General features: G+C 53.2%; 1 protein-coding gene across 1 annotated transcript; it reads right to left on the bottom strand.

Moving 5' to 3' along the window:
• Positions 1 to 591: 591 nt before the first annotated feature.
• SPEF1 (sperm flagellar 1) lies at positions 592 to 11,911 on the bottom strand. The gene is made up of 7 exons (XM_015827244.1): positions 11,800 to 11,911; positions 10,333 to 10,444; positions 8,995 to 9,151; positions 3,408 to 3,456; positions 2,684 to 2,750; positions 1,627 to 1,738; positions 592 to 699 (listed from the first exon to the last, which is right to left on the bottom strand). The coding sequence occupies exons 1-7, from the start codon at positions 11,909 to 11,911 to the stop codon at positions 592 to 594; spliced, it is 717 nt and encodes a 238-aa protein (XP_015682730.1).
• Positions 11,912 to 13,139: the final 1,228 nt, after the last annotated feature.

The raw sequence follows: 13,139 nt of genomic DNA, 5'->3' as shown, positions 1-13,139 counted from the left end.
GGAGGAGGAGGAGGAGGAGGAGGAGGAGGCTCCAAGCCAACTTCTGGCCTCCCAACAGAGCCAAATCTGGGGCAATCCTGGCTAAAGGATTCTTCTGTTCCCGGTACTCTTCTTCGAGGCCAGAAAGTCCGTATCCACTGTTATCGCGGCCTCCTTACCTGGCTGGCTACAGATCCAAGCAGGAGAACTGTTCCTGGGGTCTCCCGCAACTCCAGGAGACAGACAGGATGGTGCCCGGAGACGGGGTGGGGGTGGGGGTTGGAGAGGCCCGGCTTCTCCCGGGCTCCTCCGGAGAAAGCGGCCGAATGTCTCCATGTCACCCCGGCCTTCTTTTCCTCTGGGAAGGGTCTCCTCCGGACTCGGGTTTTGGGGCCACCGGCTGGACCAAACTTTGCCCTTCCCAAGCCGGAAGACCGTCTACTTCCAACATCTCAGCCGCGCTGGAAGGCTGCAAAGCGAAGCGGTGGGCGCTCAAAGGACGGAGGGAGCCTCTGCAGGGAGAACCACAGCTGGGATGGTGTGTGCATGTGTGTGTATGTGTGTGTTGGTTTCACTTCCGCTTGGAGAACCACAGCTGGGAGGGAGGGGTCTTCACTTCCGCTTGGGCTCCGCCTGCTGCAGGCGCCGGCTCAGGTCGTCGATCCGGACGTTCTTCAGGTGGAGCAGGTGTTCCAGCCTGCGGATTTTCATCTGCAGAATCTAAGGGGAGAGGCCGTCTTCCTCAGAAGCAGCAGCGGGAGGAACCAAGAAAACCCCCCCCAGAGACCCCCAGGGACCCTTCCTTGCTCCCAGGTGCAAGGCTGCCTCCTAAGAGTCCCAGAAACTCTTGACGCACGGCTCTTCCTCCAGGGAGAAAGTAAGGGAGGATTTGGCTAATACGGGCGGTCCTCGGGCTTACGGGCAGCGCTAAGCGAGAGGGTCGCTAAAAATGAGTCTGGCCCCAGGTTACATCCTTTCCCGGCCCGGGCTGTTTAAGCCAACCCCCGCCGTTGTTAAATGAATCAAACGGGATTGTTCAGCGAATCTGGCTTCGCGGGGACCCTCCCCTCGACTTGAATGGTGAGAAGGTTGCAAAAAGGGGATCGGGCGAGCCCGGGATGCTGCGACCATCGTAAATAGGCGAGGGTCGCCAAGCGGCTGAATTCGGATCCCCTGACTAGGGCTAGGACTCCGCCTTTCCCGCTGGGCAAGCCTGGTGCCCTAACCGCTAGGCCAGTGGTGGTCTTCAGCTCCCAGAATTTCCCCAAGCAGCCAGGCCTGTTTCTTCTTATTCTATCCTCTGGAGTGGAGAGACTGCAGAGAAAGGGATTTGCAAGAGAATAAGCCGGCCACAAGGAGGAGAACCCATCCAAAGGAACGCACAGCTGGCTGAGGAATTCTGGGAGCTGAAGTCCACAAGTCTTCAAAGTGGTCAAGGTTGCAGACCCAACGGCCTCTCTCGACCGTCCCTTCCCTTTCTCGACCGTCTCTTTGCCCTGCAGGGGCTTCTGGGAAGACTCGGCCCTTGGAAATGGTGGGCGGGGAGGGGATACCAAGAAGGAGCAGAAGAAGTGGCTGAGCAAGGCTTTCCTCCCCCACCCACCCGTGACATCCGTGGGTGCCAGGTGAGACGCCTCTTGCCCTCACCTGGATGGTCTCCTGGGATGCCAGCAGGGCCTGTTCCCGCTCGGCCAGGTGCAGGCGCAGGTTGGTGTCGGTTTGCAGCGGCACCAGGTAGCCCGGCTGTGCCTTGGACCCCCTGCAAGTGGAGAGCCGTTACACAGAGCGTGACGCCCCACGAATCATGGACCTCCCCATTGCATGCAGAGAAGACCCCCCCGTCAGCCCCCCACCCCACCCCATCCTCGGAAACTGAGTTCGAGACTCTCCATTCCGAGGAAGACGGGAGCCCAGATGCTTCCAGAGGTTCGGCAGACGTTTTCACCTGGCCTGTCCCCGGCCTGGCTCTCTTCTCTTCCCAGAAGGGGTCTGAACCCACTTTAGAGGCATCACGATCCCCTCCAGTGGCAGGGAGTTCCATCGGCCGCCCCCTCCCCTCCCCTGGGAGAAGCGGTGTGGAATCCAGCCCTCCCTCCGTCTTCGTCTGCCCCGGCTCTCCCCCAGCGCCTTCTCGAGGGCACTCGCCCGCAGGCCTGCTTTACGGCTAGTCCTCGGCTTACGACCGTTTTGTTCGGCGGCGGTTTGAAAGTCGCAACAGGACTGGAAAAAGTGAGTTGTGACCATTTGTTTTTTTTTCACACCGAACGACCGTTGCGGCACCCCCGGTGTCACACGATCAAAATTCGGGTGCCTGGCAACTGACTCGTATTTATGACGGTTTGCAGTGTGCCCAGGTGTGTGTGTGTGTGTGTGTGTGTGTCACACGAGTCGAAGCGCAAGCCCAGATTCGCTTCACGACCGCGTTACTGACTCAAAAGTGTTGGTGATTCGCTTAACGACCGCAGCAAGGACGGTCGTAAAATGGGGGCAAAACTCGCTTAAGAACTGTCCCGCTGAGCCACAGGAATTTGGGGGTCCACTGCGGTCGTAAGTTGAGGACTACCCGTGTTCTTGACTCCCCTGGGCTGCAATTCAACAGGGCAGAAAAGGAGAAAAGAGGTCCCTCGATACCCCCCCCACCAGCCGGATTCCCCGGTCCGGGGTTCAAGACACCCACCTGAAGGGGGCAGCCTCAGGTACTCACCCTTCCGAGCCGGGAGAGTCCTTGGTGTAAGCCCCGGTGCTGTTGGGTTTGGACTTTGACGTGTAGCCTGTGAAATGCCAGAGAGGAATTAAAGAGGGAACACCCCCCCAAGAAGGGACCCTCGACACCCCCCTCCTCAGCCAGAGCTCTCTACTTGCGGACCCTCTTTTGAATTTTTAAAGGGGGGTCTTTTAAACCACAGACACATCTTTATTTATGTTCCATTTTATTTATTAGATTTTTATCCCGCCAACCACCAGGCGGCGGTGAGTTCTAGTCCCCCACCCTTAACCAGGAAAGCCAGCTGGATAACTTTGGGCCAATCCCCAGGAGGCAGTGAATTCGAGTCCTGCCTTAGGCATGAAAGCTGGCTGGGTGACTTTGGGCCAATCCCCAGGAGGTGGTGAGTTCTAGTCCTGCCTTAGGCATGAAAGCCAGCTAGGTGACTTTGGGCCAATCCCCAGGAGGCAATGAGTTCTAGTCCTGCCTAGGCATGAAAGCCAACTGGCCAATCCCCAGGAGGTGGTGAGTTCTAGTCCCGGCTTAGCCATCAAAACAGGCTGGGTGACTTTGGGCCAATCACCAGGAGGCGGTGAATTCTAGTCCTGCCTTAGCCATGAAAGCCAACTGGGTGACTTTGGGCCAATCACCTGGAGACGGTGAGTTCTTGTCCCGCCTTAGGCATGAAAACAGGCTCCGCCCACCTTTGCCCTGCCCGCCCTACCTGTCTCCATGTAGCTGTTCTCTTCCACAATGGCACGCATGCCCAGGTCCTGTTTCGAGAGAGAGGGAGAGAGGCTTGCACGCCGAATGCTATGCACCCCCCCTTTTGTCCTCCCTGCTCCGCCATCCCAAGAGCGCCCTCCCCTCATCCTGCCGTTCCAGAGATAAGTCACGGAAACAGACCGGTGACCTGGCCTGCGCAAGGCCTGCAAGCGGCTGTTTTGAGAAGAGAGGGGGCTTCAAGACCAGACCAGAGCTTTCCAGGCAGTGATCTCCTCCAACGGAAGGGGGTTTATGCCCTTCAGACAGACTTCGAGTTACGGCCACAATGGAGCCCAACATTTTGAGAAAGCACCTTTGGGGCGAGAACGTCCAAGGCAACCAGCGCTGGGGTTCAACTTTCATTCCTTAGATTCAGCTCGGCTTTGATCAACGGCCAGCAAACCTTTGCCTTTTTTTTCTGAGCTGGGATCCACGGAGAACCAGCGGCATCACCAATAATACCGTCTGGGAGGAGTGGGGGCTTCGTGGTATCCGGAGCAGAACATCCAGATTCGGCCACAGTTTTGTGCCGTACGGTATTAACCTTGTGAACTCTCAAGCTTCCTCCTTCCGTTATGTATTTAACATGGACAGTGATTAATATTTATATGTTACCGGTGGCGGGATTCAGCCAGTTCGCGCCTCTTCGGCAGAACCGGTAGCTAATTTTGGGTTGAGTTCGGCAAACCGGCTGAAGCCCTAGCCCTGTTTCACAAGGCCCAGAATGAACCGCCAGAGGTGCGTGGACGCCACTTCCGGAAGTCTGTTCTGAGCCAGGGAGACCTCCCAGGCCCAGAACGGCCCACCGGAAGTGCATGGACGCCACTTCCGGAAGTCCGTTCTGAGCCAGGGAGACCTCACAGGCCCAGAACGGACCGCCAAAAGTGCATGGATGCCACTTCCGGAAGTCCGTTCTGAGCCAGGGAGACCTCACAGGCCCAGAATGGACCGCCAGAAGTGCATGGATGCCACTTCCGGAAGTCTGTTCTGAGCCAGGGAGACCTCACAGAACGGCCCACCAGAAGTGCATGGATGCCACTTCCAGAAATCTGTTCTGGGCCTCAGAGGCCCAGGCCCAGAACGGACGTCCGGAAGCAGCGTCCATGCAGAGAACCGGTTGTTCTAACATTGGGTCGGGGACAGTTTACTGTGTGTGACTACCTCTCCTTGTTGCAGGATGAGTTTGGGTCAGAGTTTGGGTCAGTCCCCGCTACACAGGTATTTGAATCCCACTACTGCATGTTACTTATATGTATGGGTGTAGGTCTACACATATGTTGTATAGAGTATGTTTAAATGTGTGTTATGTAAGTGTACGCTTTGAGAGCAAGCGACTAAATTTCATTTTTAATGTGTGCTGTTGTGCCCACAGTAAAAAAAGACAATAAAGGTTATCTAATATCTAAAAAATCTAATCTAATCTGCCTTTGAGTTATCCTCCGATTGCAAGTGGCCTCTTTTTTCTCCTTCGGGTGGATCCCTGGTGTGTTTTCAAGCTTTCTCAATTAAGCAGGAAACTTTGCACAATCTCCAACAACAGCCGTGGTCAGATTGGGCCTCCAGGGAGATTATATAAACCCTTTGAGAATCTCTCGGCCGAGATCCTTTGTTTCGGAGCAAAACAAGGGATTCCTCTTCTGTTCCTTGACATCCTGCTCAGGATAGTCCTTCCTCTACTAATATTTTGGTTGTTGTTTTTTTTATTCCAATAGCCCTCAGGTGCAAATCTAAACTTACTCATGGAGGGTCTAAGGTCTCAGCTCCTTCTGCACAGCTAAGAAGTCAACAGCCACTAGTCAACATGACTCAACACGCACAGGACAGGCAAACATAGAACATCATCCTGGTGAATTGGGCCTGGGGAGGGGCAGGAAAGTGCAGACCTTCTAGATTGTTGTTGTTGTTAATTGCGAAGTCGTGTCCGACCCATCGCGACCCCATGGACAACATTCCTCCAGGTCTTCCTGTCCTCTACCATCTTCTGGAGTCCATCTAAGCTCACGCCTCCTGCTTCAGTGACTCCATCCAGCCACCTCCTTCTCTGTCATCCCCTTCTTCTCTTGCCCTCCATCTTTCCCAGCATTAGGCTCTTCTCCAGGGAGTCCTTCCTTCTCATTAGGTGGCCAAAGTATTTGAGTTTCAACTTCAGGATCTGGCCTTCTCAAGAGCAGTCGGGGTTGATCTCCTCTAGGACTGACGGTTGGATCGCCTTGCAGTCCAGGGGACTCGCAGGAGTCTTCTCCAGCACCAGAGTTCAAAGGCCTCCATTCTTTGGCCTTTCTCAGCCTTTCTTATGGTCCAACTTTCACAGCCATCCATTGCAACTGGGAAAACCATGGCCTGGACTGTACGCGCTTTTGTTGGCAGGGTGATGTCTCTGCTTTTTAGTATGCAGTCTAGATTTGCCATGGCTTTCCTCCCCAGGAGCAAGCGTCTTTTAATTTCCATCTGCGGTGATCTTGGAGCCCAGGAAGATAAAACCTGTCACTCCCTCCATTTCTTCCCCATCTATTTGCCAGGAGTTGAGAGGGCCGGATGCCACGATCTTGGTTGTCTTAATGTTGAGTTTCAAACCAACTTTTGCACTCTCCTTCTTCACCCACATCAAGAGGCTCTTTAGTTCCTCTTCACTTTCTGCCAATAGAACGGTATCATCTGCATATCTTAGGTTGTTGATATTTCTCCCGGCAATCTTAATTCCAACTTTTGATTCATCTAGCCCTGCCTTTCTCATGATGTGCTCTGCCAAGGTTGCCTACCCCTGGACTAGAAGACCTCCGAGGACCCTTCAAACTCTATTATTCTATGTCCTATGTTTTAAATGTTGTGACTCACTTAACAACTGTGACAAGAAAGATTGTAAGATGGGACAAAGCTCACTTTACAACCGTCCTGCTTGTCACCAAAAGTTTGGGCTCAATTGTGGTCATAGATCAAGGACTGCCTGCATGGGCCACCTGCATTTCAGGACCCTGGACAGCTCTACCCGTAAGTCTACGTTGCCTTGTCCCACCAGGGCTATAATACAGGGGGTCTCCAATCTTTCTGGGTTGGCGGCCTGGTTTGAGAGGGAGGGGCAGGCACCCTACACACGCATGAGCAAACATGAATGTGGCTACAGGCGCGCGCGAGCACAAACAGGCCGCCAGCATGCGCAGCACGCAAACGGGGCTGCGAGCATGCACGCAAGGCTCTCAGCGACACCGGCATCTGTGTGAGGGTTGTGGCGTCACTGCCGCCAGGCTTGCGGCAATGCCCCCACCGGCGCGAGGATCGCTCCGCTGCCGCCGCATGCAAGATTTGCGCCATGGCCCGGAGCAATGCCGCCACCAGCGCGAGCATCACACCACCACCACCCCTGCAGAAGGCTTGCGCCGTGGCCCACCTGGCTTGTGCTATGGCCTGCAGAGATGTCGCCACCCGTACAAGGTTAGCGGCAATACCACTGCCTGCATGTGGCGTGCTACCGTGCATGTGGTGCGCTACCGCCTGCACAAGGTTCGTGGCAATGCCATCGCCCGTGCGGTACTAGCATCGCTGCCACCGCCTGCACAACACTTGCGGCAACAATGGGACGAGGGGGTGAGCACGTGCGCACACACGTGTACACTACCCAGCTACTCACGCGACCTGATGGCCAAGAGGCCACGGCCTGGTAGTGCGCCGTGGCTCACAGGTTGGGGTCCTCTGCCCTAATTCGAGGACTTCCTGTATCGGTCCAGGTCTGGTGTCTCTCCAAACTTGGCAACTTCAAGACTGGCTGGGGAATTCTGGGAGCTGACGTCCAGAAAGTCGCCAAGTTTGGGGACCCCCTGGTGGTGACCCTTTCGAAGCAACCTTTTTTTTTTCTTAAAACAAGCAGCATTCTGGCAAGATCATCCCCTCCCTTCCCCACCTTTTTGTGGCTTTTGATTCAGACAAACAGAGAGAGAGAGGAAAAGCAGCAAGGTGTGTCTCCAGGCAGGTAAAAGGGGAGTGGCGAAAGGCATGAACCTGGGGCAATGGAGTCGGAAAGGAGCAAAGGCTGCAGCAGCCCAGAGGAGTTGGTGGCCGGCCCTGGAAAGAAGCAGAAGAGGAAGGAAAGACGGTGTAAAAAGAAAGAAGAGAGAGAGAGAGAGAGAGGGAGGGGGAGATATGTTTGCCATTATCCCCCCCTCCCCATCATCTTTCAAGCTGGATTCAGAGAGTGCCTAAATTGGAAGGGACCTTCTGACCGTCATTTGGACCCTGGCCATTTCAAAGGTTGACTACTGCAATGGTCTGTACATGGGGCCGCCCTTGGAGATGTCCTCCCAGAGCTAAAATACGTGTCTTCCGCTGGCTGAGGCTGAAAACGCCACACAAATCCCTCTGTGTGGGTCTCCCTGGATCTCCTGCTTTGGCGGGGGATCTCCTCTACAAGTTCCAGGTCGAAACCCAAAGAGGAGCAACCTCACGCTGTGTGTTCCTGCCGGGTGTTTGAAGGGCTTGCGCTGCACGATACAACAGGTAGTCCTTGACTTACAACCTTTTTATTTAGTGGCCGTTGGATGTTGCGACGGCAATGAAAAACGTGACCTGCTACACCGCTTTTCACACCTGCGACCGTCGCAGCGTCCCCACAGTCACGTGATCCATATTCAGAGGCTCGGCAACTGGCACGTACTTGTGACGGTTGCAGTGTCCCGGGGTCACGCGATCCCCTTTTGTGATCTTCTGGCAAGCAAAGTCAAGTGGAAAGCCAGATTCACTTAACAACCTAACGTAACAACGGAAGTGATCCACTTAACAACTATGGCAAAGACAGATCGTAAAATGGGGCAAAACTCACTTAACACGCGACTCGCTTAGCAATGAATATGTTGGGCTCAATTGAGGTCCATAAATCAAGGACTACCTGTACAGTCGTTTTGTTTTCAAAACCTTGGCTTTTCTGCCTCCGGGATCTGGTGGGTTCCTGTTAAGGATCCCCCAACCAGCGAGAGAAATTTAGCTGCCCATTGCAGAGAGATTCGCAAGAGGTTTAGGCCAGGGGTAGGCAAATTTGGCTCTTTTATGACTCGTGGACTTCAACTCCCAGAATTCCTGAGCCAACATGGCTCAGCTTGGAAACCTCTCCTTTCCCCTCAGCATGGCTGGCTGAGGAATTCTGGGAGTTGAAGTCCACGAGTCATAAAGCGGCCTAGGCCTAGGCCAGAGGTAGGCAACATTGGCTCTTTTATGACTGGTGGACTTCAACTCCCAGAATTCCTCAGCCAGCATGGGGGAACTATGGCCCCTTCATGACTCGTGGACTTCAACTCCCAGAATTCCTGAGCCAGCCATGCTGAGGGGAAAGGGAGAGGTTTCCAAGCTGAGCCATGCTGGCTCAGGAATTCTGGGAGTTGAAGTCCACGAGTCATAAAAGAGCCGAGGTTGCCTACCCCTGGTTTAGGGGGAAATTGCTGTCCTTCATAGCACAGCCTGCTTGTACGTTGGAGAAGAAGGACTGTTGGGTGGACTAAGGAAGGACAAGACCTCCAGAGGTCCACGTTGGCTCAAATGAGCATTGCCCAAGCCCTACTGACCTGGTAAGAGCTGGTGAACATCTTGGCTTGCTTCTGCTTCTCCTCAATCTTCTGCCTCAACGGGATCAGCACCAACTCCACCACTCCTGGGGTGCACTGGGCAATCTTCCGGACGATGTCCTCCGGGATGGAAAAATTCAATTTGCTCAACACTTTCCTGAAAAAAAGACGTGGAACTGAACAGGTGTATCCCAGTATTTGAGGGGCTACCAGAAAAAAGAGGGGGGGTCCACCTAATCTCCAAAGCGCCTAAAGGCAGGACAAGAAGCAACAGATGGAAACTCATCAAGGAGAGAAGCAACCTAGAACTAAGGAGGAATTTCCTGACATTAAGGACAATTAACCAGTGGAACAGCTTGCCACCAGAAGTTGTGGGTGCTCCATCACTGGAAGTTTTCAAGAAGAGACTGGACAACCATTTGTCTGAAATGGTGTAAGGTTTCCTGCCTGAGCAGGGGGCTGGACTAGAAGACCTCCAAGGTCCCTTCCAGCTCTATTCTATTCTAGGCACACCCAGAAAGAGGCAGGTGGAGACCTTCCCATACGACGGAGATCTTGGCCCACTGGCCCACTACAATTAGTCCTCAACTTATGGCCACAATTCAGCCCATAATTTCAGTCGCAAAGTGGGTCCTCCGTTCAGTGAAATTTTATCTACTACCTTTCTTGGACCAAGTGTTAAGCGAATCACCGCAGACACGGTCGTTAACTGAATCTGGCTTCCTCATTGACTTTGCTTGTCAGAAGGTCACAAAAAGGGATCATGGGAAACCCCCCCCGGGACACTGCGGCCGTCATAAGTCTGAGTCACCAGCCAAGCATCTGAATTTTGATCACGTGACTGTGGGGTGACCTTTGCTTCGTTTCAGATTTTTCTTGCCAGGGTCATTAAGCAAATTGCTGCAGTTGTTACGCTAGGAACACGGTCGTTAAGTGGATCTGACTCCCCTGTTGACTTTGCTTGACAGAAGGACGCAAAAGGGGATCACGTGACGCCGGGACGCAGCAACCTTCATAAATATGAGTCGGTTGTCAAGCCTCCGAATGTAAATTACGTGATCACAGGAACGCAGCAATGGCCGTAAGGGCGAAAAACGGTCCTACGTTGCTTTTTTCAGTGCTGTGGCAACTTTGAACAGTGACTAAAAGAACCGTCGTAAGTCAAGGACCTCCTGTATATCAATATTCACAGGGCCGTTTGGGGATCTGACGCTTCCAAACCACCCGAAAACAGGCTTAAAAACGTTCTGGCGAGGTGTGTCCCAATGGACCACAGCCGACCTCTGCTGATCTGGGATGGGCGATTTTGGACGCTGACTTTACCTGTAGAATACCGACCTGTTCAGGTGTCCCCAGTTGGAGAGCTTCTGTTGTGTGGAATTAGCTGGAGCGTAATTGTGCATTTCCACCATTTTGGGAAAATAAAACTTCACCACCTCGGCCACGAGAACTGGATGGGCGATAAAAACGAAAGGCGTCCTTAACGTACGACTGTAATGGGATCTGGCTCCATTTTACGACCTTCCTTGCCATCGTCCTTGAGTGAATCGCTGCAGTTGTTCAGTTGGGAACACGAGGTTGTTAAGTGAATTCGGCTTCCCCCGCTGACTTTGACTGGTCAGAAGGTCGCCCAAAGAGATCAGCTGACCTCGGGACATTGCAACCGTCATAAATATGAGTCGGTTGCCAAGCGTCTGAATTTTGATCACCCGGCTGTGGGGATGCGCTGGAATTAACCCCGGGGATGCTGCTGCGGCGGTTGTGTGAAAAATGGTCACGAATCACTTATTTCCAGTGCCGTTGTAACTTTGAAAGTCACTAAATGAAGTTGTAGGTCAAGAAATATCTGTATTCCCACATTCTTCTTGTCCTGACCCAGCAACCTTGGCTCTTTTATGACTCGTGGACTTCAGCTCCCAGAATTCTTGAGCCAGCATGGGGGAACTATGGCCCCCTCGTGACTCGGGGACTTCAACTCCCAGAATTCCTGAGACAGCATGGGGAAACTATGGCCCCTTCATGACTTGGGGACTTCAATTCCCAGAATTCCTGAGCCAGCATGGGGGGCCTATGGCCCCTTCGTGACTTGGGGACTTCAACTCCCAGAATTCCTGAACCAGCATGGGGGAACTATGCCCCCCTTCAACTCCCAGAATTCCTCAGCCAGCATGGCTCAGCTTGGAAACCTCTCCCTTTCCCCTCAGCATGGCTGGCTCAGGAATTCTGGGAGTTGAAGTCCACGAGTCATAAAAGAGCCCAGGTTGCCTACCCCTGTCCTGACCTAATGCGATGTTCCTCAACCCATTAAGGCTGAGTGGACTTCAACTCCCAGAATTCTCAGCAATGGTGATGCTGGCTGGGGAATCCTGGGAGTTGAAGTCCATAGACCCGGAAGTGGCCAAATTTAGCAAACTTTGTCAAATTCTCGCAGGTCATCCCTTGAAGAGGAGCTTGTAAGCACTAGCGGGGGTCCCCCGGGGGTCCTCCCATCACTGCAGACCCCCACTCCACCCCAAGGAGCACCCACTCCATCCCCTGACCCAGAGAAAGGGGCTGGATATGGGAAGTGGGGGGGGGAGAGAATGGGGCTGAAGGCTGCTAAAAGGGGAGGGGGTCTCCAGGATGCCTCTGATGTCTGCAACAGTGGAGGCCGCCATCTCCAACCGGGCGCCCTCCAGAGAGTTGTGTGTGTTGGGGGGGGGCTGAAGATGCAGGAAGACTGGCCAGCTCTGGAGGGCGCCCGGTTGGAGATGGCTGCTTCCCAGACTCACGCCTCCCCCCCCCACTTGCCCCCCCACCCCAAACCTCCATCACTGAAGTCGCGGGTGATGTTCCTCTTAGGGCGGGAGAGAGGGATGGCGTCCACCCAGGTGTAGAGCTCATTCAGGCTCTCCTCATCCAGGTCTCCGTGGGCCATGGTGCCTCTGCTCCTTGCTAGCCAGCAGGGCTGGGGGCGGCCATATTGTTTGCAGGGGCAGCCATGGCAACCTCAGCTCTCTCTCCCCCCCCCCCGCCATCTCAGGCCAGGCATTGTGGGAGTGGTAGTTCCCTCCAGCTCCTGGCAACCGCAGCCACAACAGGGTTGCTAGGCAACGGGTGCATCCTAGCAACCCCCAGGCCTTCGGGCCTGCCGTAGAATAGAACAGAATAGAATAGATCTTTATTGCCCTTGTGTAACTCACAACGAAATTTAAGGGCTGTCCACAGTGCGCACTACGCACACGTCAAAACCACAAATAAGAACACACGCGTTATATACACACATCCTTCGCATTCTATTCACCGTGCCTTGCGCTGATATTGCGCGTCAACGTTACACTTATACAGTGGTATTTCATATGGTTACAGCTCTGGGATTAAAAACTTATTTTTCAGCCTCTTTGTCTGGGAGAAGGAGCGACAGGGCCCATGATTCCCAGCCAGTCTGGGAGCAAGAGGAGGAGACTGCTTTGGAAAAAAGAAAAAGAAAGAAAGAAAGAAAGAAAGAAAGAAAGAAAGAAAGAAAGAAAGAAAGAAAGAAAGAAAGAAAGAAAGAAAGAAAGAAAGACTGGGCACCTTGCAATAATATCTCTGCCAGGTGGAGTTAACGTTGCCAAAATATAGGCTATCGAAAGGGTGTGTAGTTCTTCTTAAACAGGGCTGTACTTGTTGAATTTCTACCTGCTTTATTTCGTTCTTCTGGGTTTTGAATCCATACAGGTTCAGGGCAGATGACAAAAAAGAACCCACAGAAACATTCAGAAAGGTTAAAGCATCCATGGGGAATATAGATAGATAAAAATACAGGTAGTCCCCGGGACGCTGTGACTGTCATAAATAGGAGCCAGTTGCCAAGTGTCCGAATTTTGATAATAATAATAATAAAGTTGGAAGGGACCTTGGAGGTCATCTAGTCCAACCCCCTGCTCAGACAGGAAACCCTATACCATTTCGGACAAATGGCTGTCCAGTCTCTTCTTAAAAACTTCCAGTGTTGGAGCACCCACAACTTCTGGAGGCAGGTTGTTCCACTGGTTAATTGTTCTAACTGTCAGGAAGTTTCTCCTTAGTTCTAGGTTGCTTCTCTCCTTGATCACGTGACCACGGGCATGCTGCAACGGTCGTTAACTGTGAAAAACGGTCGTAAGTCACTTTTTTCAGTGCCG

The sequence above is a fragment of the Protobothrops mucrosquamatus genome, unplaced genomic scaffold (assembly GCF_001527695.2).
Source record: "Protobothrops mucrosquamatus isolate PMUCROS unplaced genomic scaffold, P.Mucros_1.0 scaffold3570, whole genome shotgun sequence".
Lineage (NCBI taxonomy): Eukaryota > Metazoa > Chordata > Lepidosauria > Squamata > Viperidae > Protobothrops > Protobothrops mucrosquamatus.
The sequence above is the reverse complement of the archived record's forward strand: the minus strand, read 5'-3'. Positions and strand labels throughout refer to the sequence as shown.